We start from the raw sequence: 25,384 nt of genomic DNA, 5'->3' as shown, positions 1-25,384 counted from the left end.
TTTTTTTTCTTTAATTCCACTAATTCTATGTATTCAAAAATCCAATTAAAATATTAGTAAAATAGATAAAACAATGCTGGTGTTAAAACTTTCTTGACTGTATTTTATATACAGCGCCAATATTTAAAATTAATCTATAAATCGTGATTAAATGTATCAAAGTGCTCATAATGTATAATAATACTATGTAAGGATAGGCATATATTCTTTACATTATTATAATTTTTACTATTGCTATTATTACCTTCCATTATTATCTATAAATACCGACTATTAATATGTTTCCACAAGAACATTAATTAACGAAGTATTATATGGATAACGTATATAATTCTATTGCAATAATCTTTTTTTAAATTACAACTGTTTTAAAGCGATACTGCACAAAAATCTATTCTCATTTTTTAATTATAATGTTAAATAGGAAAATGAAAATGAAATTTATAATTTTGGATAATGGTTAAAAATTTATAAATAAGGAATGATTTAATTTGATTCCCTTCATTATTTAACTTTTATTAAAAAGAAAACGATTTTTATATATAAATTTTCTTTTCTTTACATGTTATAAACTTTTGAATTACATTCAATAAATTCAATCAAAACATAAAAAAAAAAAAAAAATAAAAAAGATGTGAATATATAGTAAACAAGAGAAAATTAATTTTTATTTGGAATTATATAAAAATTAAAATTTTTTATCATAAAAGAAAATATATTAAAAATAATAGATGTCTGTTAAAAGAAAAAAAAAATCACTCTACTGTAAAGAGTAATATTGTATATTCATCTATACATAAATGTTGTGCTTCAACTGACAATGAATAAAATAACTTGCATTTACTTATAGTCATAATATAGAATTTGAAATAGTAGCAAAATACATTCTGCCAGTTGTAATACAACAAAACATTTTAGCATTCAACGTATTGCGCGTATAGATTACAGAATTATATATATATATATATATTATATATATATATTATATATATATATTATATATATTATATATATATATATATGATGTACATTATAACAAATGTTTTTACATTATTACATTGATAGATAAGTAATAATAAGTGATATTATACAAATGCATTGGTATTTGCAAGAATGATAGTTTATTGTGTGGGGGAAAACGTAGTTGGGCTTAATATGCGACAATGCATCTCTCTTATAAGAGGGACAGTGTATGCCACACATTGATCCCACCCAGGTAATCTCCAAGCACTTTCGCGTGTATCTTTTCGTGATTGAAGATCTTTATAGCCTGAAAATAAAGAGAAATACATTTTTTCCAATTATACGTAAGACGCTTCCTAATATTAAACTTACACCAAATGTGATGAACATTGTACAGCCTTCCAATTTGTGAAAAATAACCAGCAAAGGGTTCATCGTTATTACGTCTAAAATTAATAGCTTTAGCCCAATTATTGCCCCATTCGATCATTGTACCAGGTTTCAAGCTATAACTTCGTATTTCATATATGTTTGGACCTTTACGTTTTTCAAGAGGCGGCCAATAACTAAATGCCAATAAATATTGTAGGTGACGAGATCTTAAATAATTTCCACGTTCCTTGAGTAAAAGTTGATAATTCTGACACATACGAAATGCATATTACATAAAATAATCAATTAATATGTTTAACTGAATTGTCAAAGTAAATCAAATTATACCTCATCTTTGGAAAGTAAAATTTGTGCATGATCAATACGTTCATAGCCACCAGTATATTGCCAGAGATGTAAAGCTTGATCTAAATCCCCTACTGCAACAGTCCATGATCCAACTAATTCACATTTCAGATCAGATTTTTTCGAATGTATTAGATCAACATTTTGTTCGCTGAAAATAAAATTAAATGGAAGATCACGTTATATATACACAAACATACACATGCATAAACATACACACACACACACATGTACATGGATACACACGGATATATATATATATTTTAGTTAAAATATATTCTTTATTAAACAAAATTTCTTAAAATTAATCAACCATAAAATAAATTGATAATATAAAAGGAAATTATAAGTACATATTTAAAATATGTTAATGAGTCATTAAATCGAAAGGTCAATGAATGATAAAATGTACGACGAGATCATGCCATTTTACTTACTAGTTAGTTAAATATTTATCGATAGAATCAGGACGGACATTATGCGTATGTAAAGCATAAATCACATCCTTGTCCGAAAGCATTCGCGAATGAGACTCCTTCGTTGGTTCGATCTTTCTTACCAAAAGTTTGCTTATCCATCTCTTACTATCTTGTCGTACCAATGACCTTGCCAGGGACCTAAAACATACGATTTGTTGGCTATTTTGAAAGCATCTTTATTTGAACTTCATTTTAAGATAAAGTATCAGACATAAATAATTAAAATCAATATTTGTCTATCTTTTTCCTTCTTTTTTCTTTTTTTTTCTTTCTTTCTTTTTTTCTTTTTTTTTTGTTTTTTTTTTTGTTTTTCTTTTTAAACAAAATACAGCTAATCTCGTCCTACCGAGTGTTAATAAACAATGATGTTTTTGGCTTGTCGATTACCGTGACCTGCACGGTTCTGAATCTTCTTAAAACGGCAGCCATTCTTATTGGATCCTCGAAAATAGATATCCACCACTTCGCGCCCAATAAACTTCAGAATTAAGCTCGTTTAACCTTGTAGTTAAACACGGCTCGTTAACGAGAATACACTGCGTGAGGCCGCCTAAATACGCTGTTGATTTAGTTTTATTCATAATCTCCATTCGTGATTGTTTCTTTCTACACGGAATGACTGCTGAACTTACGGCCATCGAAATTGTTGTTATTTGATTAATCTCCTATGCCACGCTCGCTCTCTCTTTCTCTTTCTCTCTCTCTCTTTCTCTTTCTCTTGCCTTTCACTTCTATAGCGCGTGCGCTTCTCTTCTGTGTACGTCAAGAGCTTATCATTTACTCATTGTTAGTCTTTTCTCCGTATACATAAGTAGTACAGCAAATCGTAACGAGAGGACGAGAAGTGGGGGAGAATCACATATCTCGTACCACCTCTTTTTAAAATTCTTTTCCATTTGACTCTTCACATATCTCGTCGAGTGACTTCGTTACTCTTCGACTGTGTTTTTTACAAAACGAATTTTCTTCAACAACAGGTTACTTTATTATTTACATTTTTTCTGTTTTTTTTTCTTTTTTTTTTTTTGAAACGTATTAAGCGTGTATTATTATTATTATTATTATTATTATTATTATTATTATTATTATTATTATTATTGTTATTATTATTATTATTATTCATTGGAAAATCTGAAAATTAGATAAGGTTATGTAAGGAGGACAAAATTAATATAATTATAATTGTATTTTTATCATTTGTTTTATTGGATCTTAATAGAAACTTACCAAAATAATTTTTATAGGCTTTCTTTAAAAACGAATAAATCTCTCTTGAAAATCGGAGAAGGAATATATATATATATATATATTTGAGATTATCGTTGGTGTAAAAAAATTTGAATTTGGTTACAAATTTTTCGTTTCCTACGCTGGTCATTGACGATACAATTTTTGAAGAGGAAACTCATAATTAAATTTTGTATTTTTTAATTTTGAATAAGTAGAAATTTTTTATTATTTTTTTCTTTTTTTCTTCTTTTTTTTTGTAGAGAAAGAGCAAATATTTATTTTTCCTAAGAAAATTAATTTATTTAGAGGATATTACTGCTTTGTTCATAACCTTAAACTGAACTTACAACGTAAATCTTAACCAATCGGAGAGCTTCAATTTTCTTCTGCCCAATGCACAACAGTTCGAAAAAAATTGTTTTTCTAAAATCGTTGTCACTTGTCAGTATATATAATTTCTTTTCGTGGATCAATTGTCTTGTTCGATTGTCGACGCCTAGTTAGGGGGGATAAGAACAGGGTATACATTTTGAGTGTTTTATAAATACATTCTGGTACATACGTAAATATTCATTGGTAATTAATGAATAGTAAACGTAACCTGATAATAAGTATTTACGTAATTCTTCATACTTGGAATAATATAAATATATTTTCTTTTATAAATAAGATTTTAATTCTGCAAACAATTCCAATTATCTTTCTTGTATGTTTTTGATAAATTTTTCTTTATCAAAAATATATAAGATCTATTTTGTCTTTTTGAAACTATTGAAATATAATCGTGTAATATGTAAGTATATTCTATTTGGCTAAAAGAATTTTTATAGTATAATATTAATATTTCAGTCATCGAAAAACTGAACACACAATTTTGTTTATACACACATATAGTATCGGATAAATTCTGTATATCTGTTAAATTGAAAGTTATATCTATTATCAGCGCACAACCCCAGTTAGTAACAGGTTCAATTTTTCAATGTTGTCCTTGTCTAGCTGTGGGGCTAGTGAACTGATATGATACCGCAATTATACCTTGATCATCTCTCCTCTAATTGCGACAAACAACTTTCATATGCAATATACCGTTTGGATATATAACAGGCCCCAGACTGCTAACACTAATGCAAATGTCCAATTTTCGTTGCCATTTTTCAAATGGTTTCAAATCGATTGGACTTTGGCCTCATTGGTGAAAGTGGTGTGGCCACACAACAAGCTTGATACTTAGAAGAACGTTACGTTTGGAAGTTATTGTTAGGTTCAAATGTTGTTTTTTACTATTGTTTATAATTAAAGATAATTTGTTATCTATTTCACAAAATGTATAAGATCTTTATACACCTAAAAAATAAGTTTTCCAATTTTAGCTCTAATATAAATACTCGGACATTATAGTGTTTCGCAGATGTCTTTTTCAATGGATATTGATAAAGAGGAAAACAGTACAGAAGAATTTCAACTGGAGATGCAAAGCGACATGGATAAACCAGATTTCATGGATACGAATTATCAAGAAAAAGATGATGTTCTGTATAATGAGGATGGCACTCAAAGTATAGAGTCAAACATTGATCAAAACAGTCATGAAAAGATGTTTGATCAAAGTCATTGTAATGATACAATGGAAGATGATGTTAATCTTCTAAATGCTGCTATCGATGCAGTTAATGGTTTGGTCAGCCAGGAAGCAGAATCTAATGCTGATGACATTGTAACCAATGATGATTTAAGACAATTTGACGTGTTGGATGATCTAGAACGACATCCAGATCAAAATTGTTCAGACATGGACTCTGATACAAACGAGAGCATGGATTCTGATGTACCGGATGAAGAAATCGAAGCTATGCTTGAAGAAGGTAATTTTTAATTATTTCTTTCTTTTTCTTTTTTATAAATAAAAATAATATGGAATAATGATCATTAACTTTATAATGATCATTACTGTGGACAAGTGTTACATTTTTAAATCTTTTAAATTAATGAGACAAAATGAAAAGTATTAGATATTTTAAATACTATATAATTAGCATTACTTTTTTCAAAAGAAATAAAAAAAAAAAAAAAAAAAAAAATTAAATTCTTGGACTTTAACTGCATAATTTCTTATACTGCAAAATATCTCTCACAAGATATATACGCTTATATCTTGTATCATATGGATATTAGTTAATTATGAGAAGAGGAAGTAAGATTACTTCTTTTTGTACTTTTAGTACAGATCATGCAGCTGCCAAGTATCTTTTTTAGTTAAGTATTATGTACTAGGTTTACCAGAAGAATTTAAAGGAAAGAGGAAAGACAAGAAAGATAATATGCCATATGAAGAGAAGGAGAAACTTGTTTTAGATGGTAAGCTGAATAGTTTCACAGAAAAATTTATTTCAAATGAAAGCACTAATGATAATAATCAATTATTTCTTTTAGAAATTGGACATAATCATTTTGACGTCTTGCCCGAAGGTTGGGTACAAGTAACGCATAACAGTGGAATGCCACTGTATTTACATAAACAAAGCAGAGTTTGTACATTAGCCAAACCATATTTTCTTGGTCCAGGAAGTGTAAGAAAACATGAAGTGCCTGTTAGTGCGATACCTTGTCTTCAATACAGAAGAGCATTGCATGAAGAGGAGGAAGAAAAGAAGAAAGAAAAAGATCGCGAGCCCTCTGCCGAAGTTTGTAGTCTTCCTAGTGCAAAAATAGAGACCATTCAAGAGAATCGAGCGGCTCATTCTTTAGACAGCGAACAACTTAGAAATTATTGTCAATCACTCTTCCGTTTTAAAGCCATTAAAGTAATGAGATTTCAGTAAGTGAATTTTATTTTATTATTCTTAATTAATTTATATATATATATATATATATATTTTTTTTTTATAACAAATCTTTGACAAGAATTTGTCTAACAATTTTACATACTTTCCTAGGTCGTGGTCTGCCCGTAGGAAGTTTACAAAAAATAAAAAACATCGTAAGCAATTGGAACGTCCAACTTTGCCCGATGGTACAAAGTTAATAACATTCCCAGTTACGAGTACGGGAATGACGGGAAGCAGTGGTAATACAACAGGAGAAGATAATGGTACCCAAAGACCGTCGAAACATTGGATAATGAATCCATCTGGGAAAAGTTATGTTTGTATTCTTCACGAGTACGTACAACATGCCTTAAAGAAACAACCAACATACAAATTTAAGGAACTAGGTATAAAATTATAATTAATATTTAAGCTTTCATGAATTTATGGAGACAATTAATTTCATTAAAAAGAAAAAAAAAAACTTAATTATAGAAAATGCAGCAACACCGTATTCCGCAGTAGTTTGTATTAACGACATGGAATACGGCAGTGGTTTTGGTAGTAGTAAGAAACAAGCAAAAGCTAATGCAGCACGGAAAACTCTTGAAATATTGATTCCACAAATGAGAGATAAGATCTCTGGAGAGAATGGTGATAATGGTTCTGGTAATTCTAGTCGAACGATTAAAGCATCAAGAGGAAATTCTGATGCAGATTTGTCATTTTTTGATGAGATCTCAATAACGGATCCACGGGTAGCAGAATTTTGTGCTAAAACGACCGAACCATCTCCTCATGCAATTTTGATTACTTGTCTTCAAAGGAATTATGGTTTAGGGGATATGCATATTAATTATTCCGTAAATACATTGAAACACCAACGTAATGAATTTACAATGCGTGTTGGAAAACACGAGGCTACAGTTGTAAGTGTTTTGATGAAACATTAAACGAAACTAATGAGGAATAAAAGAAAAAATAAAAAAAATAGGAGATATATATATATATATATAATATTAATATTGAAATTTGTATAGGTATGTCGTAACAAGAAAGATGGAAAACAAAGAGCAGCTCAGGCAATTTTACAACTAATGCATCCACACATTCAATCCTGGGGTTCCTTGTTAAGGTTATACGGATCACGGAGTGTAAAATCCTTTAAAGAAAAAAAACAATTAGAACAAGAAATAACATTGTTGCAAGGAAAGGCAGCGGTTAATCAACCGAATCATGCAATATTAGGTAAACTTAGACAAGAAATGCGTAAACTAGCTGAACAACATAAAGCAATACAACCTATCGGTAAATTTGTACCATTAGATTTGCCCACTGGTTCTTCAGCTAATTTAAATAATGTAGATTTGTAGTATACTAGTCAAATTTAGGGAAGTCTATTGATATCCGAAAAAAAACTATATTAGATTGATTGATTTTAGCAAAAAAAAAAAAAAAAATAGAAAAGAAAAGAAAAAAAAAAGAAAAAGAAAAATAAACAAGAAAAAAAGAAAAAAAAAGAAAGACAAAAAATAGGCTACATATACGATCGAAATGTATCATGAAAAAAATATAAAGGTTCTCTTTTAACAGTTCTTGTATTATAAGCAAACGTGATATATATATATATATATATATATATATATATATATATATATATATATACACACACACCATACAATTTTTTATATATCATTTTTAAAATACACTATCTAATCTTTACTTAATTGAAAACTGTAGTTTCTACATTTTTGCATTGTTTCTTTTATAGAACAATATTATTAATAATAAAGAAAAAAAAAAACTTGCTTTTTATATCTCTATTGTAATAATTATACTTAAGATACAATATCAGAATGTGTATGATGTAATCAAAAATACTTATAAGTATCAAAAATAAAAATAAAAAACACTAGTCATACATAATCAGTTCATATCTACTCAAGAATTTTCAATTTTTTTAATAACATTTCAAATAAAATGAACTGCCTCAATGAATCATTGAAAATATTTTAAGAGAATTTATTGTAAAATCATTGTTTTTATTTACGAAAGAATGCAATATATATATATATATATATATATATATTTCTTTTTCATAATGAGAGAACTTTCTATAACATTAGATAAGTTTTTTTTTTTACTAATTATAGTCAAAATTATATGATGCGTATTTCATACTTAAAATTAACAAATTATATATATATATATATAGAACCTATTAATAAATATTTTATTTGTTGTATATACCTTGTTTATCAAAAAGATGTAGCTAAAAAAAAATTAATAGGAAGTTATTGTTTATAGTATTGAAATTGTGATTGCGAAATTCTTATAATTATGACATAATGCAATAAAAATTATTATTTTTAAATTAATCAAATTAATCTTTTCATTTCTTTTTGAACGTTTTCGCATAATAACCAATTAATATGGAATACATGTATGTATGTATATATATATATATATATATTTATATATATATATATATATATAAACAATTTATCTCGCCAATAATAGACATTATTTTTTGCATCTGCTAGATTAAATGCAAATAACACAATAATACTTGAAATCTATAAAATTTCATTTTTGCGATTATTTGAGAACAATGAATACTAATTTTGATACTATAAGGAACCATGAATTTTATATAAATGGACAATGATTATTAATATCTATTTATAACATAATAATATACTTAAGTCATTAATTAATAATCTTTTGGCTCTTTCGAAGACATATATATATGTATATATTTATATATATATATATATATATATATATATTTTAAAACGTAAGCATTATAATTACTATCTACTTTATACATATTAACAAATGCCATGAGAATATTGTATAAATTACTGAAGAGTAAATTACATTCAATCGCATATTTTAGTTTTGAATGTATATATGTATGTATGTATATACCAGATATATTAAATACTGTACTTTTTCAAAAAATGTTATACAAGGTTTTCATCATATTTATTCAATATACAGACAGTACTGTAACTATGATTATATATATATTAAAATACTTCTGAATATATATATATATATATATATATATATATATATATATATATATATATATATACATATATATGTATATATTCAGAATATATATATATATGCAATACCAATTACTTCGTTATTATACTATTGTATAATCTATTTGTTTTAGAATTTTTTTTATAAATAATATTAATAATAATAATAAACATGCGATTATAAAATAATCACAAATCCGTGCATATTTACAAAGTGTAAAGTGAGCTGCGTGTGTATACCTAACACGCACGTTGTATATAACATCCCTAGATTAACATATAATGGCACAAAATGTATTTTCATTTGTGTAATTTTCTAATAATAATATGGGTGCTAATTATAGATATGTAATGGAAATATACTTTTGCATCGTTTGTGTCATTATTCAAAAAGTGAATACCCCTACGAAATTTTTGTTAACAGTTAATATGTCTCTCACCTATATATAAAAAGATAAATAAAATTTACCTGAATACGAATAATATAGTTTTTACTTGGCATGTTTATAATATGCAGTTTGAAATATTTTCATGTGTAAAAAAATATATATATTTAAAAAATGTTATAATGTGATAAACTTTGGAAGCAAATTATAAATAGTATATATGAAGTAAATGATATCATATAAGATGAAATTCGTTTTTAATTGTGATCTATTCTTATTAAATATTGTTGACCTTTGAATATCAAGTCACAAAAAAATAATTACTATAGTCTGGTTGTGTAATAAACAGATCGATGTAATATGATAGTTTTCGAGAGAGAAAATTTAATACGTTTCGATTGTGAAAGCTTATTCTTTTTACGTAGCACTAAGTATCAAATTACAACGTTATTCAATTAAATTCTGAGAGCTGTAGTAATTATTTTCATTATTTTTACATACTTATATGTATGCCTCTATCAAAAAACTAAGTTCTAAATGATTACATTATCTATCGTTTTTGTTATAGATAATAAATGATTAAATCAATATTATATTATGATGTTAAACAAATCTTTAGATTTATAAATGATTTTTTTTCTTTTTTTTTTCTTTTTTTTTTCTTTTTTTTTTTCCTTTTTTTTTTCTTTTTTTATGTTTATGTTTATGAGGAGAAATCTTTCATATAATCTTTCGAAAATTTGTTATATAGTTATTTTCATACCAAACAACTGAAAAAATACATTACATAGATTCATCACAAGTGCTGTTACTGGATAGTGCCATTTTTGAAAGACTGGAAAGACTTCGTCGAGGACTACTACCTCCTAAAAAGCTGCTGCTGGATTCAGAGAAGATTTTTCGGAAACTGTAAAAATAAATCAAATAGAATAATGATGGAGTATATAAGAAATTGAACGATATATAATTTACAAGATATAATTAGATAATACATACAATTTACGAATGCCAGATTCTGATGATTTTTTCCAAGGTGCATCATCTGGTTCATAAGGAAGAGGACCTTGTACAGGTGCATCCTTGTCATCTATAGGTCTGGAAAAATTATTAAATAAAAATTACGTTTTTTTTTTTTTTAAATGATATTGCAAATTAAATAATAAATCATTACAAAAACGTAATTCTTTAAGCAAATAATACAGTAACATACATTTCTGGTTTTGGTCGATAATATTCCAATTCATCTTCCAAATCTGAAACTCTTGCTTTTAATTCGTTTCTTTCATGCAAGATTTCTTTTAGTTCAGCAGTAGTAAATCTGGGTCTATCTGGATCATCCAGATCGTATACAGCTTTATTTGTCAAATCAGGACACCCTTGTGATTTAGATAAATCTTCATTTTCTTTCTTGGCTAGTCCAAGTCTACCTCTAAGTTGTATTAATTCTCGATTTTGATCTTGCAATTGTGCTAAGAAATCTGCTCTTTCCTCTACAAGACCGCGTGCTTGCATTTGTGCTTGACGTTGCTTACGTTTTAATTCTCTTCCAACAACTCCAAGTTTTTCAACTTGTGATGTTAGCTAAAAAACAAAAAAAAATTATGAAAGAAAAACTAGAAATTGGATTTACATAAATGATCAATTTTTATACTCGAATAAATCGATAAATATCATTTTACATTTTCTATTTCTGAATTCTTTTGCGTGAGTTCCCGATCCCTTGCTCTAATTTGATCACGTTGCTTATCTATCATAGATCTTAAATGTTGCAAAACTGAAACATCCACTTCTTGACTAGCTGTAAAAGCTAAAAAGCCAACATATATATAATCATTATGATTAAATTAAATAAAGATTTATATATAAGATATTAATAGTAGTTATTGGGTAAGTGGTTAGTACTTTGTTTACCGCTGTACTGACTATCACTTTGTGATTCTCGTAAAGCTTCTGCCAATCGTCTATTCTCTTCTTGTAATCTAGTTACCATGCCAACTAAATCTCTTGATTCTTGTCTCCAATGTTCTTCAATTTGCTCCAACTCCTAATAGAGTTAAGATTAGAGGTTTTGATATTGATTTATAAATATTTATAAGAATATGTATCATTACTTTTTCAAATCTTTGTCTGTCCTCAGCTTTTCCAATTTTATCGCTTTCAAGTTGTATAATTTTAGCCCTTAATTCTTGAACCGTAGTATTTTCTCTTTCATTTTTAATTGCAAGATTTTCGAGCAATTCTAAAGCGTTAATAACTTTTGGCATAAGATTCGTTACAGATTCAACGCCAAACAGATCTATAAGTTTCTCACATTCCTTCCCTATTTCTGAGGCAATATCATAGACATCTACTACCGAGACATCTGATACCACAGAATATTCTTCCATTGTAGAAGTTTGATTGGGCTTTAGACAAAAAGGCATGAATAATACTTATATGAAAATTGTTTCCTTACATAAACCTAATAACAAAAAAGATATTTAAAATATGGATTACAAAATAATATTTGGATTATATATCAATCCTATAAAATATATATATAGCAAGCTAAATTTTTTATTAGTACAAATAGATATCGGTCAAGACATTCATACTTTTATCATTTATTTTTCATTTTGATTAAAATAAGATAAAATTATTATTATTTATTCTATTATATTAAATTATTTGAAATAATAAAAAACAAATTGTCATAACTTTTTCTATGGATAGGAAAAAATATTTTAATTGGTAATATAATGAAAATTACATTTCTACGTACACGGATAACTTTTTTTTTATTGTAAAAACATTTTTTTCTAGCACACAAAAAATTTCAATTCAACAAGTATAATCTCGTCTACGCTTGATGACTAACGTATGCGATGTCAGTCCTTTTTTATATGAACTGTCTAATCCAAGATCTAAACTTGAGCATGACGAGGTTAAATCTTTTATCGCGGTTATCCTGTGACTCTTCTGATTGGCTATCTCTTCGATAATATCGATATGAGATATTATCGATATTACTACGATATTACGTATGTGTGTATATACGTTCTATTGGTAGCACTGACTCGAGATCATTTAGTCTATACACAAGTCCGTATACAGACAGAAGATTTTATAAATATTACAAAAATGGATAAAGAATCTCGTAAGTAATAAAATAATAAAATAAATTTATAATTAACATATACGATAAATACGTAGATGTATATATATATATATAAATACGTATATGTATATATATAAATTTATTAATTTAATATGCAATATTTTGTTTCTAGAAAATATATGTTTACCTTTATCAATTAATTTAACAAAAAGTGTTACAACTTATAAAAATAATGAACGATATCTTATAAACTTTTTACAAAACTTATTACCATCGTCTGATATAAAATCTGCAGCAGATGAATTGAAAAAGGTAATAAAATATTAATTTGTCAACATAACCTAAAAGATGGTTGTTTTGAAGACCATTGCATTCATCGTTTTCCATATTCTTGTTATAGACTTATATATTTAGTAAACTTAGATCTAAAACTACGAGAAATATCAAAATTAAAAAGAAATTTTTAACTACGAGAAAACGGATATTACTTGGATTAGGTAAAATTAGCAATAAAAATGGTTTAAAATATACAGATCTATTACCACTCCATGAATTGTGGTTAAAATATATAAAGAATATTTTGGGTGATAAATTTTCATCCAGTGCGACTCATAATCCAATTGATTCTAATTGGGAGAATATAAATCAACAATTAATAAAAGCAGACTTTCATGGTGCTAAAATTTCTGTAGTTAAATCTAAATGCCCTAGTTTGGTCGGTATTAATGGTATAATTGTGCAAGATACTAAGAATACTTTCAGATTATGTGGTACAGATGATGTTATGCGTAGTGAGTATTAATATCATATTTATTAGCAAACAATTAATAAAGTGATAAATATAAGGAATGACGTGAGAAAAATTATGTTTTATCGTTACATTGTTATAATAAACATTTTTATTATAGCCTTACCAAAGAATGCTATAGTAATAGAACTTTACTTACACGACCTAACGCTGCAAATATATGGAAAACAGTTGTCCGTAAGACCTACTGAAAGAACAGTCAAAAAATTTAAAAGCGCACATACCTTTGAATTATAACAAGCTCTAATTTATGTACAACGTATGATATTTTGTGCATCAAAGTACATATTATTTATAAGAAATCTTCCTTATAGAATAATATTCATGTTCATTAAAGTACATTTAATCAAATATCATGTAGAATAATACTTGAACACTATAACGCAATCTATTTGAAATGTAAATTTATATAAATAAAATCTACATATATACATGTGTATGTATATACGTTAAAAAATTAGGCATAAAACAGACATGTTCACAAAAACATCTATTATATAATAGCCAATACAATAATAAGTTATTAAAATACTTGAAGCCTGAGGAGCATTGTATCTCTACATTTTCATTATCTCAGAATGTATTTCATCTAATAAATAATATATTTTATATTCTATCAATTTTTTTTTCTTTTTTTTCTGTTTTTTTTTTTTTTTTTTTTTTAATTTCATATCTTTATCCTACTAATGTATCATTTAAATATACATAATATGATTAGCTGATGCCATATATGCTATGAGCAAAATAATAAGGCAACTTTTAATAAAGATTGCTTTTCATTAAAATATCATTGTGAACTTTCTTTGCCACAAATTACAATTCCATTGGTTTTGGCGCATGGACTTATATCATTTAATACAGTTATTATAATTATTTATTTTTCTTATACCATTCACTCTGATATAGAATACGATATAATATATGTATATATATATATACTACTTACATGTTACATTGAATAGCAGTACGATATATAATTATATATATATACATATATATGTGTATATGTATATGTATATATACATAATTATTAACCAATTCTATTTTCAATTCAGTGTATTCAATAATTGATCAAAATTAATAATAATAGAATATTATGATATAATACTATAATAATCCCCAATTAGATTAGCACGTAAAATAAAAATATTAAACAATATAATATTTGTTTTTCTTTTTAACTTGAAAAAGAACGAAATAATTTTTGAAAATGTTAAACATTCTCATTTGTATCAACTTGACTTAACATATGTTTCCTAAAGCTTGAATACTAAACGAAAGTTGTACAATCAAGAACATTGTTTCTGATCTCAAATGTTAATTAATATTTAAATGTATTGTGCCCTATATTTTACCTCAGAATCTTTCGTTAAATAACTTTCGTTTAATATCTTTTATGTATAACAAGGTTTTTGAAATATTACAATGTTTTTCTTTGTGATCTATGAAACGTAAAAATGTTGACTGAGATGTCTTATGTCGTGAAATAGACCTATTCAGGAACGTGACACGTAAGATATATACCAGAAATACCAAAGTATAGAAATAGAGATAAAGATAGAATCACATATTGTACATTGAATCAAATATTAAATGTTTTGTACATAGAACATAAATTGATCAACAAGTTAATGTCATGATTGAATTATAACTACATATTTTGCTATCACTTTAAAAATCTATTTTGTTTGAATGATTATAAATACTATAAGTGTGTAACAATGTAAAGTTAATAGTTAAAATAAGAAACGTAGTAATAATAGTATATCAATGAATGCATGGAATAAGTAGAAAACATTAAAGACTGTATGTTCATACAACGAATTAAGAAATAATCTCTCTTTTATCCTATTACACTTGCATACACATCGACAATTTTATTTATATCCTTTGTGTATAATTTATTGCCATATTTCTTGGCTAGAAGTAAAAATGTTGTATATAATAAACAAAGACGTAAATATACAATCGAATAAATATATATATATGTATATATGTATATATATATATATGTATATCGATACATCAATATGATAATGAGACATTTTACAATCCGATGTTTTCACAGAATAAACAGAAATATTTTTTTAAATGATGAATCTTATTTTTTATTAGGCAATATTATAAAGCTTCTTTTCGTGTTTTATTACCAACATATATATATATATATATACATATACACAAACATATGTATATATATATATATATATATATTACATGCTACACATACAATATGTAAATCTCCAATTATCTCATAGCGTTGTTACATCCAGGCAATCATAGATGCATTTCAAGTTCCCTTTTTCAATAACTATATATATATATATATGCTTCGCAATATATCCTACTATTATAATGATGTATCGGAAACTTCTTTCTAATTATTTAAAGGGGGAAAAAAAAACAATAATATATAATAAATTAAAATTTATCTCCAATTATTTAAATAGTAATGTTTTTGAATAAACTGAGAATATTATGTATATATGACATTAACAATTTACTGTTCTTGGAACTATTAACTTAACATGAGTATAAAATTCACTTAAAAAAAAAAAAAATCCTTGCATGCGCTCACATTAATATATTTTATAATCAAAGGAAGCACTTTATAGCATGAGAGAAAGAAATTCAATAAATATAAATTTATAATACAACGTAATAGAGACGGCCATATATAAATGTAATATTAATTTTTTTTAAACTAAATTGTATAAACATTAATATATCAATCAAATTTTTTCATCTCCCTTTTAAACATAGTATACAACGCTACGTTATTTCCTACCATGTTGTATTTAATAACATGAAACAATTTATAATGAACTATAGAACCGACAATATGATATTAAAAAATATTTATACCATATCGTACATATTTGTCATTGTATTTTCTTTAAAATATTTATATTAATTAATACTTAATTTGCAATATGGGGTGCTTCTTATTTAAAAATGAAACTTTTTAATCCGGTTGTTAGTAATACATTTAACAATTTAAGAAATGTTTACAAGATTTAATATAAACAGTAGAATGCTTGAAAATAATCTTGCGCTCGCGCTTATTATTTTCATTGTGTTACAATGAGATTTCAATACAACAGTATTTTTCTTCTAACACTTTTTTTTTTTTTTTTTTTTCATATTTTTCTTTTTCTTTTTTTTTCTTTTTTTTTTTTTTTGTTTTCTTCTCTTCAGCAATTAATTATGACTACAATCTAATAAAATAATCTTGTTTTTCCTAAATTTTATAGAAAAGTAGACTTTGTTGACCTGCTTTGTTTGATGCATTACATAGTGTATTTCAAATACCATACCCTTGATAAGCGGCTGCAGGAGGTGCGTACACACTTTGTGGAGGTGTAGCGTATACATTTTGAGGTGCATAACCAGGTGCCATCATACCAGGTCCTGCAGTTAGCATCAATTGGGGCTCCGCTAAAAATATGATGAAATCATTAATAATCATCATCAAAATATTATAATAATGATATCAGACATTACTCGGGCCTTTTTCTATAAATTTTTTATAAATATGATACCATAATACTTACGCATGATCATAGGTTTATGTTCCTGATGATCAGTTTCTTCAATTCGACGACTTTCTGCCTCTTCTAACTTATCGACCTATATAAGCACGTTATTAAATGATAGATTATCAGATTTTTTACAAAAAAGAAAAAAAAAAAGAAAGAAAGAAAGAAAAATAAAAGAAAAAGAAAAACATTAATATATTGTAATAAAATTTATAAATTTACCTTTACCTTAGTAATATATTCACGTGCTACTTGAATAAGATATGGCATAGCAAAAGATAATATACGATGTCTCCACGCTAATTCTAAGATAACATCTGGATGAAGCAAATCGTAACAATGGAATAAACATGCTGCGAAACAGTCTTTTGAACCTCTTTCCAAAAACCATTCTAATAATGCCTCAGCAACTTCTGCATCTCGAGATTCTGCAGCGTACTCCATAGCATCCCTATTAACACAAAAAAAAAAAAAAAAAAAAAGAAAAAGAAAAAAGACACGATTAAAAATTTATTTTTTAGAGGTATAAGTATCCTTGAGAGAGGAAAAAAAAGGAAAGATTTATCTTTAATTTGTTGCAGCAAATAAAAAGCGTAGCGGTGTGAGTTTATATTTAGATTTTTTTTTTTTTTTTTTTATCTAACGCGCATTGTACTTACCTGAATAATCTATCTTTTTTACAAAGCTCTACGGATTGCTTCCATCGATTATTTCCTTTGTATAAATATGCAGCAATTCTTCTGAACTCAATTAATTCATGCTTTTCCAATTGTTGTGCTAACGCAATATTATCAAAATTATCAAACGCGTCTATCGACGTTCTCAGGCCCTGATAATCTTCTTCGTCTATGAGCAAGCCATTTAAAGCCTCGTTAATTGCTTTATTATTAAGTGCTTGAACCGATCTCAAATAAGGTTTCACTAATTGCAAATGTCCAGTCCTTGTGAAATATGCAACTGCTCTTGTGTGATCCATTCGTGGTGCGAGTACAAGCAGTATATCATTTAGCAGTAGTGGTTTATACTCAACATAAAATTGTATAGCTTTATAATATAGTTCAACATTTGCCACTTTAGTAATTACATCTTTGAAGTGTCCCTCGCGCCAAGCTTCAGTAGGATGCTGCATCATTGCTAACACCGCATTATCATATTCTTCATATTTATCATATAAAAATACAAGCTCTGCCCATAAATGTGCTTGTTCGGCTGCACGAAGAACCTAAAACAATTAAAAATGAAAGAAAGAAAAAAAAAAAATATTGTCATCGGTATATCAATAATAATATATATGATTTCTTTGTATAGATAAACTTTTAATACCTTTGGTATATTAACACGCGACCAAAATAGTTCAAGATGTTCTCTCATTCTTTGAGGTTTGTATTTACTATACAATATAGCTAATTCCGTAAACATTCCCATGTGTGCTCTTTCTAATCCTAAGGCAGCTTCCAAAAGATTAATCAATTCTTCAAAATGTCCCCTGTCTTGATAATAATTGATCAAATCTTCCAGCTCATCGGCATGTACAACAATGTGTAAACCGCACATCTGTGCTAATCTAAATTCTCCACTGTCTACGCAAGCAAAACAAACTTCTTTCCAAGTACGCGTGGAGTTAGCCTTACGAGCACTATCCACGGCTCCTTGAAATTCTTTCAAATGAACTAATGTTATAGCTAATCGAGCAAAATTTGATACATTGTTATACAAAAGTTTTGCCGCTTCATACATTTTATCTTCGAAGCATCGATCACCAATCTATAAAAAAAAAAAAAAAAAAAAAAAATTAAATCACAATAAACAATAATAACAATTGAATATATTTATGATTGAATATAATACCTTTTGTATATCGGCATGATTAGGCCCAGAAATAAATTCTTCCAAATCGGCAAGTCTGTTGGTACGAGCGTATGCATAAATCAATTCACTTTCTATGAATGATTCGCGTGCTTTTTTACGTGCCATTTGTAAATAGCGAACCAAATCTTCCCAATGGGAAGTACGATGAGCAGTTTCTACTACATCGACGTATGCCGATGGATCGTCAGCTTTAATGAAACTATCAATAGCCTCTTTGACTAAACCCTGTTGTAATTGTGCTCTAGCTAATTGCGACCATACAGCTGGTTCGTTACATCTTTAATTATAAAAATTGAAATTAATTATTTTTTAAAAGGAATAGTTATCATTAATTTTGTAATATCATTTGTAAATTTTATACCTCTCGGCAAATTCATATGCCCTATCGAGATTGTTTACTTGTTCAATAAGAACTTGTATAGCCGATGTATTAACATCAAATTTCTTGAAGATCGCAAATGCTTCTTCGTAAAGTTCATTATTAATAGCGATATTGGCAATGTCAGGCGCATCATAATTATCTAAACGATTGATATATTCCATAACGCGTGTGCGATCAGCCTTTATTGCTGTCAAAATCAAGAGATTCTGTAAATTACGATGATCACTAAATACACTGCTATCGAGTACTATCTTTTCGAGAAGTTCTATTAACTCATTTGGCAAATCAGCCGTCATGAATGCTTTTACAGTTACTGATATATCTTCGGGATCTTGGGTCTCTGATAATGCCGTTTGAACGATCTATGGAAAGAAAAGAAAAAAAAAAAAAAAAACAAGAATAATATCGTTAAGAAAATGTTTCTACGTGTATATAAATATACGTTATAATTAATTTTACCAACCTGATCGATCAATGGTCTCTTGTATGGATTACCCTCTAATAAAACTTCAGCCCAAAGATCAGGATCTCTACGTCTTACTAAATATCTTGCTTCACTTTTGAAAAGACTATTTTCATTACAAACGCTTATTAATTCTCTATCACATTGACCGCGTTCATAAGCGATACAAGCTAAATGTGGATCACGTTTTTCACAATATTTCCCAACTACTCTGCTGTCGTAGAACTGATTTTCTCTAAAATATAAATTAAATAATAGTGAGTACATTCGTTTGTCCTTTTCTTTTTCTTTTTTTTTTTTTTTTTTTTTTTCTCCAGAGACAAATTATTCCTTCTCCATATTGTTAAATAATTATCACATTTTTATTGTATTATAACTTACTTGAGGAATCTCTCAGGATTATTGTTACTGTCAATATAGATCTTTGCCAATGCATTATGAGTAGCAGGTTCTACACATCCTTCATGAACACGAGATTCTAACCACGGTAATAATAATTTCAGTCGATTTCGTTTTTCAACTTCTTCTACGAGTTCATCGGTAGAAAATTGTCCTCGTACGACAAGAATTAAATTTTTAATAATATCTTCTGAACAATCAACGTCTAACAAACCACCTACTACAACAGGTAAACGTGATGGATTTACCTGAAATCAAACATTTATAATTGTATGTTCATTGTTCAATACGACATAAAAAAAAAATAAAAAACAAAAGAAACAAATTCGAATTATTTGGAAATAATAACTTACTTTTTGAACATATATTTCTATGTATTTTTGTAAATTGTTCCGATAAAGATATAAGACTAGGTCATGCACAAAGTCAAATCGATCGCACACGATGATTAAGGGTAACTGATCTGGTAACTTAGCTTCTTTCAAAAAGTTTTTAACACGTTCAGGACTATAACAATTACTTTCCCTACATATACGTTCAACTTCTTTAATTTGATTTGTCTTGCATGCTGCCTGTATGTATTTGAAATGTACTTCTTGATCTTGACTGAAATTCACAATTGATCCCAAGAAGTAAAACAAGCCTTCGTAAGATTTGAAACTCTCGAACAAGTCTGTAAATATATTCATATATAAATATATATAGGATGCATATAATGATATAATTAAATAATATTTTTTTGTTTTTATTTCAAGAATGAAAAAAAATTAATTCACGCCTAAATTTTTCATATATATCTATATATACCTATTAGTGCTTTAGTCGTCAATTGTTCATGATACTTCGTTGCAATTTGAATGCAAATTTGCAAATTTTGTCTTATGTTCGCCGTTAACATAGCTTTTAAACATTCAAGAGAATCTTCTACGGACAATGTACCAAAGAATCCTACAAGCCAATCGGGTGATAATAAATGTGTATGAACAACCGCTCTCTTGATGTCATACAAATCCGTGTAATGTTCCAAAGCACGTTGTAATAGACCAGCTTTTTCACATAATTGTGCAACATGCGCTCTATCATAGTGAGTAAACATTTGATTGCCTAAAATTGCATCGGCTACTTGCGGAGCAGACATTAGATTCATTTCCAGGAGGCGTGTTTGTAAAGCTCCTTCGCTTGGTCGATTATTTTTAAGTGCATCTAATAAAAATGCTGTACATTGCTGAACCATATTTTGCTCCATAAATATATCTACAATCTACAAAAATTTTCAAATAAGATAAATAAAGAAATAATTAATAAAATGTTAATTAAATATCAATAAAATTTTATTGTGAATGGTAATAATAATTTTTAAAATAATACAATCGCAAAACTTACTTGATTAATATCAGCTAAGGGCTCTGCATCTTGAACCAACATTTGTGCAAATGCTACGCCTTGGTCAGGATTAATTCTCATAAGATTTCTTAAAAGAAATATATAATCTGGAGTATAAGAAACCTTTTTAGCGTATAGAACGATCTTTTGAAATTGACCGGTCTCAGCGAAACACTGTATAACTTTGTTGGGTACATTAGCCCTTAAGTAAACACTTAAAGCAAGAGTGGGATCAGCTTGTTTCACTAAATCTCCCAATTCTTCGCTGCATTCAAGTTTATCTTCCTTTAACCATTTTTCAAGAAGTTGTTTACGACCTTGTACCAATACAGGTCTGCATAATTCCAATGATTCATATTTGTTCAATTGTCCCTGATCAAGCAGAATTCCAAAATATTGAAGCAATGGTGAAGTTTGACCCTGTGTAGCAGGAACCTGTAAAATGAATTTTTATGTCTCATTTAAGAAAAAAATAAATTCTTTAAAAGTTCAAGTTAATTTGAAGAAAATTAAACAATAAGTAGGCTAAAACGTTTCTATGTATATTCACCTGCTGAAATCGTTGAATTGTGGCTGGAGTTCTTAAAATTCCCTTTGGAGCATTAGCGGCAACTTTAGCAGCTTCCGCGTATTGCCCATTTTGAAATAGCATATTAAATTTCCTTACAAATAAATCTTCGGCTCCAGATAAATTATTCCTTACTGCCATCCTCAAAGCCAATTCAGGATTTTGTAAGACACCATTGATATATGGAATGATATTCTCTTCGTCCACGGATACAGATAAAACTTGACCCTTTCGATTTACACCGATTATACCACCAGAAGCTTCATGAGGCGCAGTAACAAAAATTGTTTCTCCCGAAATTCGATTCATAAATATACAGATTGCTGATTCAATATCATACATATGTATATAGCCATATTTTGTGATTAAATATATGACATCATATTTAGAGCTAACTTGCATGGCAACAGGAAAATCATTTCCCGCTTCTGGTGGAAAAAATACATCTACGGCCTTTTTAGGAAATGGCTGATTTCCAGAGGGAGGTTGCCCTACTTCTATAATATGTAGTTTTGCACCTTGAACTGTTCTAACGGCAAAACAAAATAAGTTACTAGGTTCTGGATTTCCTTCCATTTTAAATTGAGCAAAAGCAGCCGCATGTCCTTCGATAGGTTGAGAACATTTTCTATCTACAGAGTAAAGTTGCATTGCACCTACTACTCTGTTATGTTGGGCAGAAATACCAATTAATAATAACCATGTCTGTTTTGGATCTGTTCTATAATTAATTATTTGACATCCGTTTAAAGATGAATGACGATCAAACATCTTAGTGGGTGTTGAATCTCCTTCCATCGACCAATGATAAACTGCACTCTCGGTTATTAATGCTAATGTATTTATAGATATCCACTTCCAAAAAACTACATCTTCTGTCATAGTATGGGCTTTCATCTTTGATTTCATTTCAATATTAAATATTTGAAATGTTTTCACAGCTAATTCAAATAGAACAAAAAAAAAAAAAAATGAATATTAATGACAGAATGTATGGAATGTCAATGTATAAATTATGTATTTTGTCATTAATTCAAATTTTTCATTTTTTTTTTTTTTCTTTTTTTCCTTTCATTTTTCTTTTCCTTTTTCTTTTTTTTTCCAGATAACAAAATTTGGAGTTTTACCTTTGAGTGCAATAACTTTACTTGCAGGATTCATGATAACAGAATCAGCCGAAATAGGTCTTCTAGTAGGATTCGTAGAATCATTCATATCGATAATGACTACCTGGGAAGTATCACCCACTTTTTCTCTAACACAAATAAATTTATCCGATTCCATGGTGAGCGTGTTGAAGCTGGCATTGCTCGCATTAATTCCAACAGCAGTAAGCTACAAAAATGATACATTATAACGAAGTGAACAACAATCATTTATCAGATATATAAAATGTTACGAAAGAAAATTTCTGTGATATAATTTGTAGTGATAATCAATAAATGACGAAACAATAAATTAAAAGGGTATTCTTAAAGAATGAAGTATTTCAGAATCAAATTAATATTGTAACCATTAAAACAATATAATATCCTTATATAATTTCAAAGATGAGAGACACACTTTGAAAGATAGGAAAAAAAAAAAAAAGAAAAAGAAAAGAAAAGAAAAGAAAAGAAAAGAAAAGATAAGAAAAGGGATAAATGGGATAATAATTGAATAGGAAAAAAATGTAGATTGGCCGTTGAAAATATTTCATTGGAGGAATTTGAAAGAAAAAAGAAAAAAAGAAAAAGGGATAAAATGGAAAAAGACAGGGGACGGGGGGAAAGAAAAAGAAAAAGAAAAATGAATGAAAGAAAGAAAACGTAATTTTCAACGACAACGGAAGGAGGAAGGGGCGTACGTGTCGAGTAGACGTGGCCCTTGTCTCTCTTTCATCGCGTACTATTAGCAATAATCGATCTATTCTTTCGAACTTTGATTCCTGTTGGGATAACCTGTCCCGATGATAAAATAAAATCATAATACATCGATTTCGTCGACGTTATTAGAAAAATATATTATTTTGCGTCGTCTAATACAACGATAAGTTCTATGTATATAATATATAATAGAAAGATCAAAGAGTATATAACGATATACCTGTCAAAGTAACGTCATTTCAAATGCTCTTTTCGAAACTTCCGTTCTAATCGTTAAAATGCATTCGATATAAGTCGCCAATAAATTTATCTGTCCTTCTATCGTAGATATCGGAATAGAAAAAGGAGATAGAAATAAAATGGCAAGGATAAATCAATGGATCTGTATTAACGTATTATTTGATAATATAAAGAAGCATACGTTGTGAAATGAGAATTGAAAGAAAAAATAAAAAAGAGAGAGAACGAGAGAGAGAGAGAGAGAGAGAGAGAGAGAGAGAGAGAGAGAGAACGAGAGAGAGAGAGAGAGAGAGAGAGAGAAGAAACGGGTCACTTACCTGAAGATGTTCCTGAAACCTTATGGGTAGTAGCTGCGTCATTTTTTACAATTTACTTCTCAACAAATTTTACCTGGAAAGTTAATTTTTCTTTCTGTCTTTCTATCTTTCTTTCCTTCCTTCTTTCCTTTTTCTTTTTTCTTTATTATTTCTTTCTTTTTTTTTTCACTTTTTTTTTTCTCCCTTTTTTTTTTTTCCCCTTATTTTTTATTAATATCGCCGCGAATATCACGTTGGGATTATCCGACGGTCGATCAAACGTTTTTTTTTGTCTATTTACAATCGTTCCCGGCTTTTATCGTGCGCTTTTTATTCTCGAAAAACCTTAGATTAACCATCAGAGCGCAGAAAACCAACTGACGCAAAGCGAATGCCGTCACTACTCGCCGCTGACACCCATCATGGCCGCTAAAGGCCGCCCCCTAACCAGAAATAGTTCCCCAAAAGCGGAAGTTTTTACTTACACTCACTTTATTACGATTTAAACGATGAATTGTATATATATTTGATAGAAAAAAAAAATAATCTATATGCAGGCGAGATATCCTTTTCAATAGAGAAGATATAATACCATACGGTATTAGGACTGTTACCGAATTTAAATGTTCAATCGTCTAGCGTACTAGCGCAAGAATACAAGCTATCGGATTCTGTTCCGTGCTTCGAACGCCACCCCCTTCCTTTCTTCAGACCGTTACCCTCACTCTCTTTCTCTCTTTCCCTCTTGCCCCACTTCATTCCTCTTTATCATTCCCACTCCTCAACGTTTCTCTTTCTCGCACTATCGCAATCTCTCGC

At 28.2% G+C, this 25,384-nt stretch overlaps 5 protein-coding genes across 16 annotated transcripts; 2 read left to right on the top strand and 3 right to left on the bottom strand.

The window, feature by feature from the left end:
* Nucleotides 1–495: 495 nt before the first annotated feature.
* LOC124431005 (protein NipSnap) lies at nt 496–2,954 on the bottom strand. 2 transcript variants are annotated; one of them, XM_046978355.1, is made up of 6 exons: nt 2,813–2,954; nt 2,527–2,730; nt 2,139–2,318; nt 1,684–1,852; nt 1,336–1,603; nt 496–1,270 (listed from the first exon to the last, which is right to left on the bottom strand). In XM_046978355.1, exons 2-6 carry the CDS (start codon nt 2,607–2,609, stop codon nt 1,122–1,124), a joined length of 849 nt encoding a protein of 282 aa, XP_046834311.1. In that variant the 5' UTR covers nt 2,610–2,730; nt 2,813–2,954; the 3' UTR covers nt 496–1,121. The 2 variants fall into 2 exon arrangements, with proteins under 2 accessions (XP_046834311.1, XP_046834310.1); XM_046978354.1 differs by having other exon boundaries at nt 2,527–2,739; nt 2,813–2,952.
* An 89-nt stretch (nt 2,955–3,043) lies between these two features.
* Nucleotides 3,044–8,049, top strand: LOC124431001 (microprocessor complex subunit DGCR8). Of its 10 annotated transcripts, none has more exons than XM_046978344.1 (7): nt 3,044–3,157; nt 4,812–5,275; nt 5,685–5,768; nt 5,844–6,228; nt 6,347–6,624; nt 6,713–7,146; nt 7,258–8,048. In XM_046978344.1, the coding sequence occupies exons 2-7, from the start codon at nt 4,822–4,824 to the stop codon at nt 7,588–7,590; spliced, it is 1,968 nt and encodes a 655-aa protein (XP_046834300.1). In that variant the 5' UTR covers nt 3,044–3,157; nt 4,812–4,821; the 3' UTR covers nt 7,591–8,048. The 10 variants fall into 10 exon arrangements, with proteins under 10 accessions (XP_046834300.1, XP_046834304.1, XP_046834302.1 ...); XM_046978348.1 differs by lacking the exon at nt 3,044–3,157 and adding an exon at nt 3,716–3,964 and having other exon boundaries at nt 4,822–5,275; nt 7,258–8,049; XM_046978346.1 differs by lacking the exon at nt 3,044–3,157 and adding an exon at nt 3,716–3,986 and having other exon boundaries at nt 4,822–5,275; nt 7,258–8,049.
* A 1,999-nt stretch (nt 8,050–10,048) lies between these two features.
* LOC124431003 (RILP-like protein homolog) lies at nt 10,049–12,565 on the bottom strand. Its single transcript, XM_046978350.1, has 7 exons — nt 12,418–12,565; nt 11,768–12,117; nt 11,559–11,700; nt 11,336–11,463; nt 10,867–11,237; nt 10,653–10,751; nt 10,049–10,563 (listed from the first exon to the last, which is right to left on the bottom strand). Exons 2-7 carry the CDS (start codon nt 12,077–12,079, stop codon nt 10,440–10,442), a joined length of 1,176 nt encoding a protein of 391 aa, XP_046834306.1. The 5' UTR covers nt 12,080–12,117; nt 12,418–12,565; the 3' UTR covers nt 10,049–10,439.
* Nucleotides 12,566–12,698: 133 nt separating this feature from the next.
* LOC124431006 (ribonuclease P protein subunit p29) lies at nt 12,699–14,181 on the top strand. Its single transcript, XM_046978357.1, has 4 exons — nt 12,699–12,792; nt 12,926–13,065; nt 13,154–13,544; nt 13,662–14,181. The coding sequence occupies exons 1-4, from the start codon at nt 12,777–12,779 to the stop codon at nt 13,796–13,798; spliced, it is 684 nt and encodes a 227-aa protein (XP_046834313.1). The 5' UTR covers nt 12,699–12,776; the 3' UTR covers nt 13,799–14,181.
* Nucleotides 14,037–25,251, bottom strand: LOC124430999 (clathrin heavy chain). 2 transcript variants are annotated; one of them, XM_046978336.1, is made up of 15 exons: nt 24,587–25,251; nt 23,292–23,499; nt 22,147–23,105; nt 21,597–22,031; nt 21,021–21,474; nt 20,567–20,886; nt 20,196–20,461; nt 19,815–20,049; nt 19,331–19,713; nt 18,949–19,246; nt 18,424–18,864; nt 17,760–18,322; nt 17,323–17,551; nt 17,116–17,191; nt 14,037–16,999 (listed from the first exon to the last, which is right to left on the bottom strand). In XM_046978336.1, exons 1-15 carry the CDS (start codon nt 24,626–24,628, stop codon nt 16,866–16,868), a joined length of 5,043 nt encoding a protein of 1,680 aa, XP_046834292.1. In that variant the 5' UTR covers nt 24,629–25,251; the 3' UTR covers nt 14,037–16,865. The 2 variants fall into 2 exon arrangements, with proteins under 2 accessions (XP_046834292.1, XP_046834293.1); XM_046978337.1 differs by having other exon boundaries at nt 17,329–17,551; nt 24,587–25,249.
* Between the last annotated feature and the right edge of the window lie 133 nt (nt 25,252–25,384).

This window comes from Vespa crabro, chromosome 20 (genome assembly GCF_910589235.1).
Source record: "Vespa crabro chromosome 20, iyVesCrab1.2, whole genome shotgun sequence".
In the NCBI taxonomy this organism is placed as follows: domain Eukaryota; kingdom Metazoa; phylum Arthropoda; class Insecta; order Hymenoptera; family Vespidae; genus Vespa; species Vespa crabro.
This window is presented reverse-complemented; position numbering and strand designations above follow the sequence as displayed.

What these genes read in the sequence shown, in the direction of transcription:
- LOC124431005 (XM_046978355.1), bottom strand. Translation starts at nt 2,609, where the DNA reads ATGGCTGCCGTTTTAAGAAGATTCAGAACCGTGCAGGTCACGGTAATC. An exon ending in TTTTACTTTCCAAAGATGAG is followed by an intron (nt 1,604 to 1,683) that starts GTATAATTTGAT and finishes CGTATGTGTCAG; the next exon opens with AATTATCAACTTTTACTCAA. An exon ending in CAATGTTCATCACATTTGGT is followed by an intron (nt 1,271 to 1,335) that starts GTAAGTTTAATA and finishes CTTTATTTTCAG; the next exon opens with GCTATAAAGATCTTCAATCA.
- LOC124431001 (XM_046978348.1), top strand. Translation starts at nt 4,822, where the DNA reads ATGTCTTTTTCAATGGATATTGATAAAGAGGAAAACAGTACAGAAGAA. An exon ending in ATTAAAGTAATGAGATTTCA is followed by an intron (nt 6,229 to 6,346) that starts GTAAGTGAATTT and finishes ATACTTTCCTAG; the next exon opens with GTCGTGGTCTGCCCGTAGGA. An exon ending in ATACAAATTTAAGGAACTAG is followed by an intron (nt 6,625 to 6,712) that starts GTATAAAATTAT and finishes ACTTAATTATAG; the next exon opens with AAAATGCAGCAACACCGTAT.
- LOC124431003 (XM_046978350.1), bottom strand. Translation starts at nt 12,079, where the DNA reads ATGCCTTTTTGTCTAAAGCCCAATCAAACTTCTACAATGGAAGAATAT. An exon ending in TCAGTACAGCGGTAAACAAA is followed by an intron (nt 11,464 to 11,558) that starts GTACTAACCACT and finishes TTGGCTTTTTAG; the next exon opens with CTTTTACAGCTAGTCAAGAA. An exon ending in GAATCTGGCATTCGTAAATT is followed by an intron (nt 10,564 to 10,652) that starts GTATGTATTATC and finishes TTATTTTTACAG; the next exon opens with TTTCCGAAAAATCTTCTCTG.
- LOC124431006 (XM_046978357.1), top strand. An exon ending in CAGCAGATGAATTGAAAAAG is followed by an intron (nt 13,066 to 13,153) that starts GTAATAAAATAT and finishes TTCTTGTTATAG; the next exon opens with ACTTATATATTTAGTAAACT. An exon ending in TACAGATGATGTTATGCGTA is followed by an intron (nt 13,545 to 13,661) that starts GTGAGTATTAAT and finishes TTTTTATTATAG; the next exon opens with CCTTACCAAAGAATGCTATA.
- LOC124430999 (XM_046978336.1), bottom strand. Translation starts at nt 24,628, where the DNA reads ATGACGCAGCTACTACCCATAAGGTTTCAGGAACATCTTCAG. An exon ending in CCTTAGCTGATATTAATCAA is followed by an intron (nt 21,475 to 21,596) that starts GTAAGTTTTGCG and finishes AAATTTTTGTAG; the next exon opens with ATTGTAGATATATTTATGGA. An exon ending in TAGAAATATATGTTCAAAAA is followed by an intron (nt 20,462 to 20,566) that starts GTAAGTTATTAT and finishes GTTTGATTTCAG; the next exon opens with GTAAATCCATCACGTTTACC.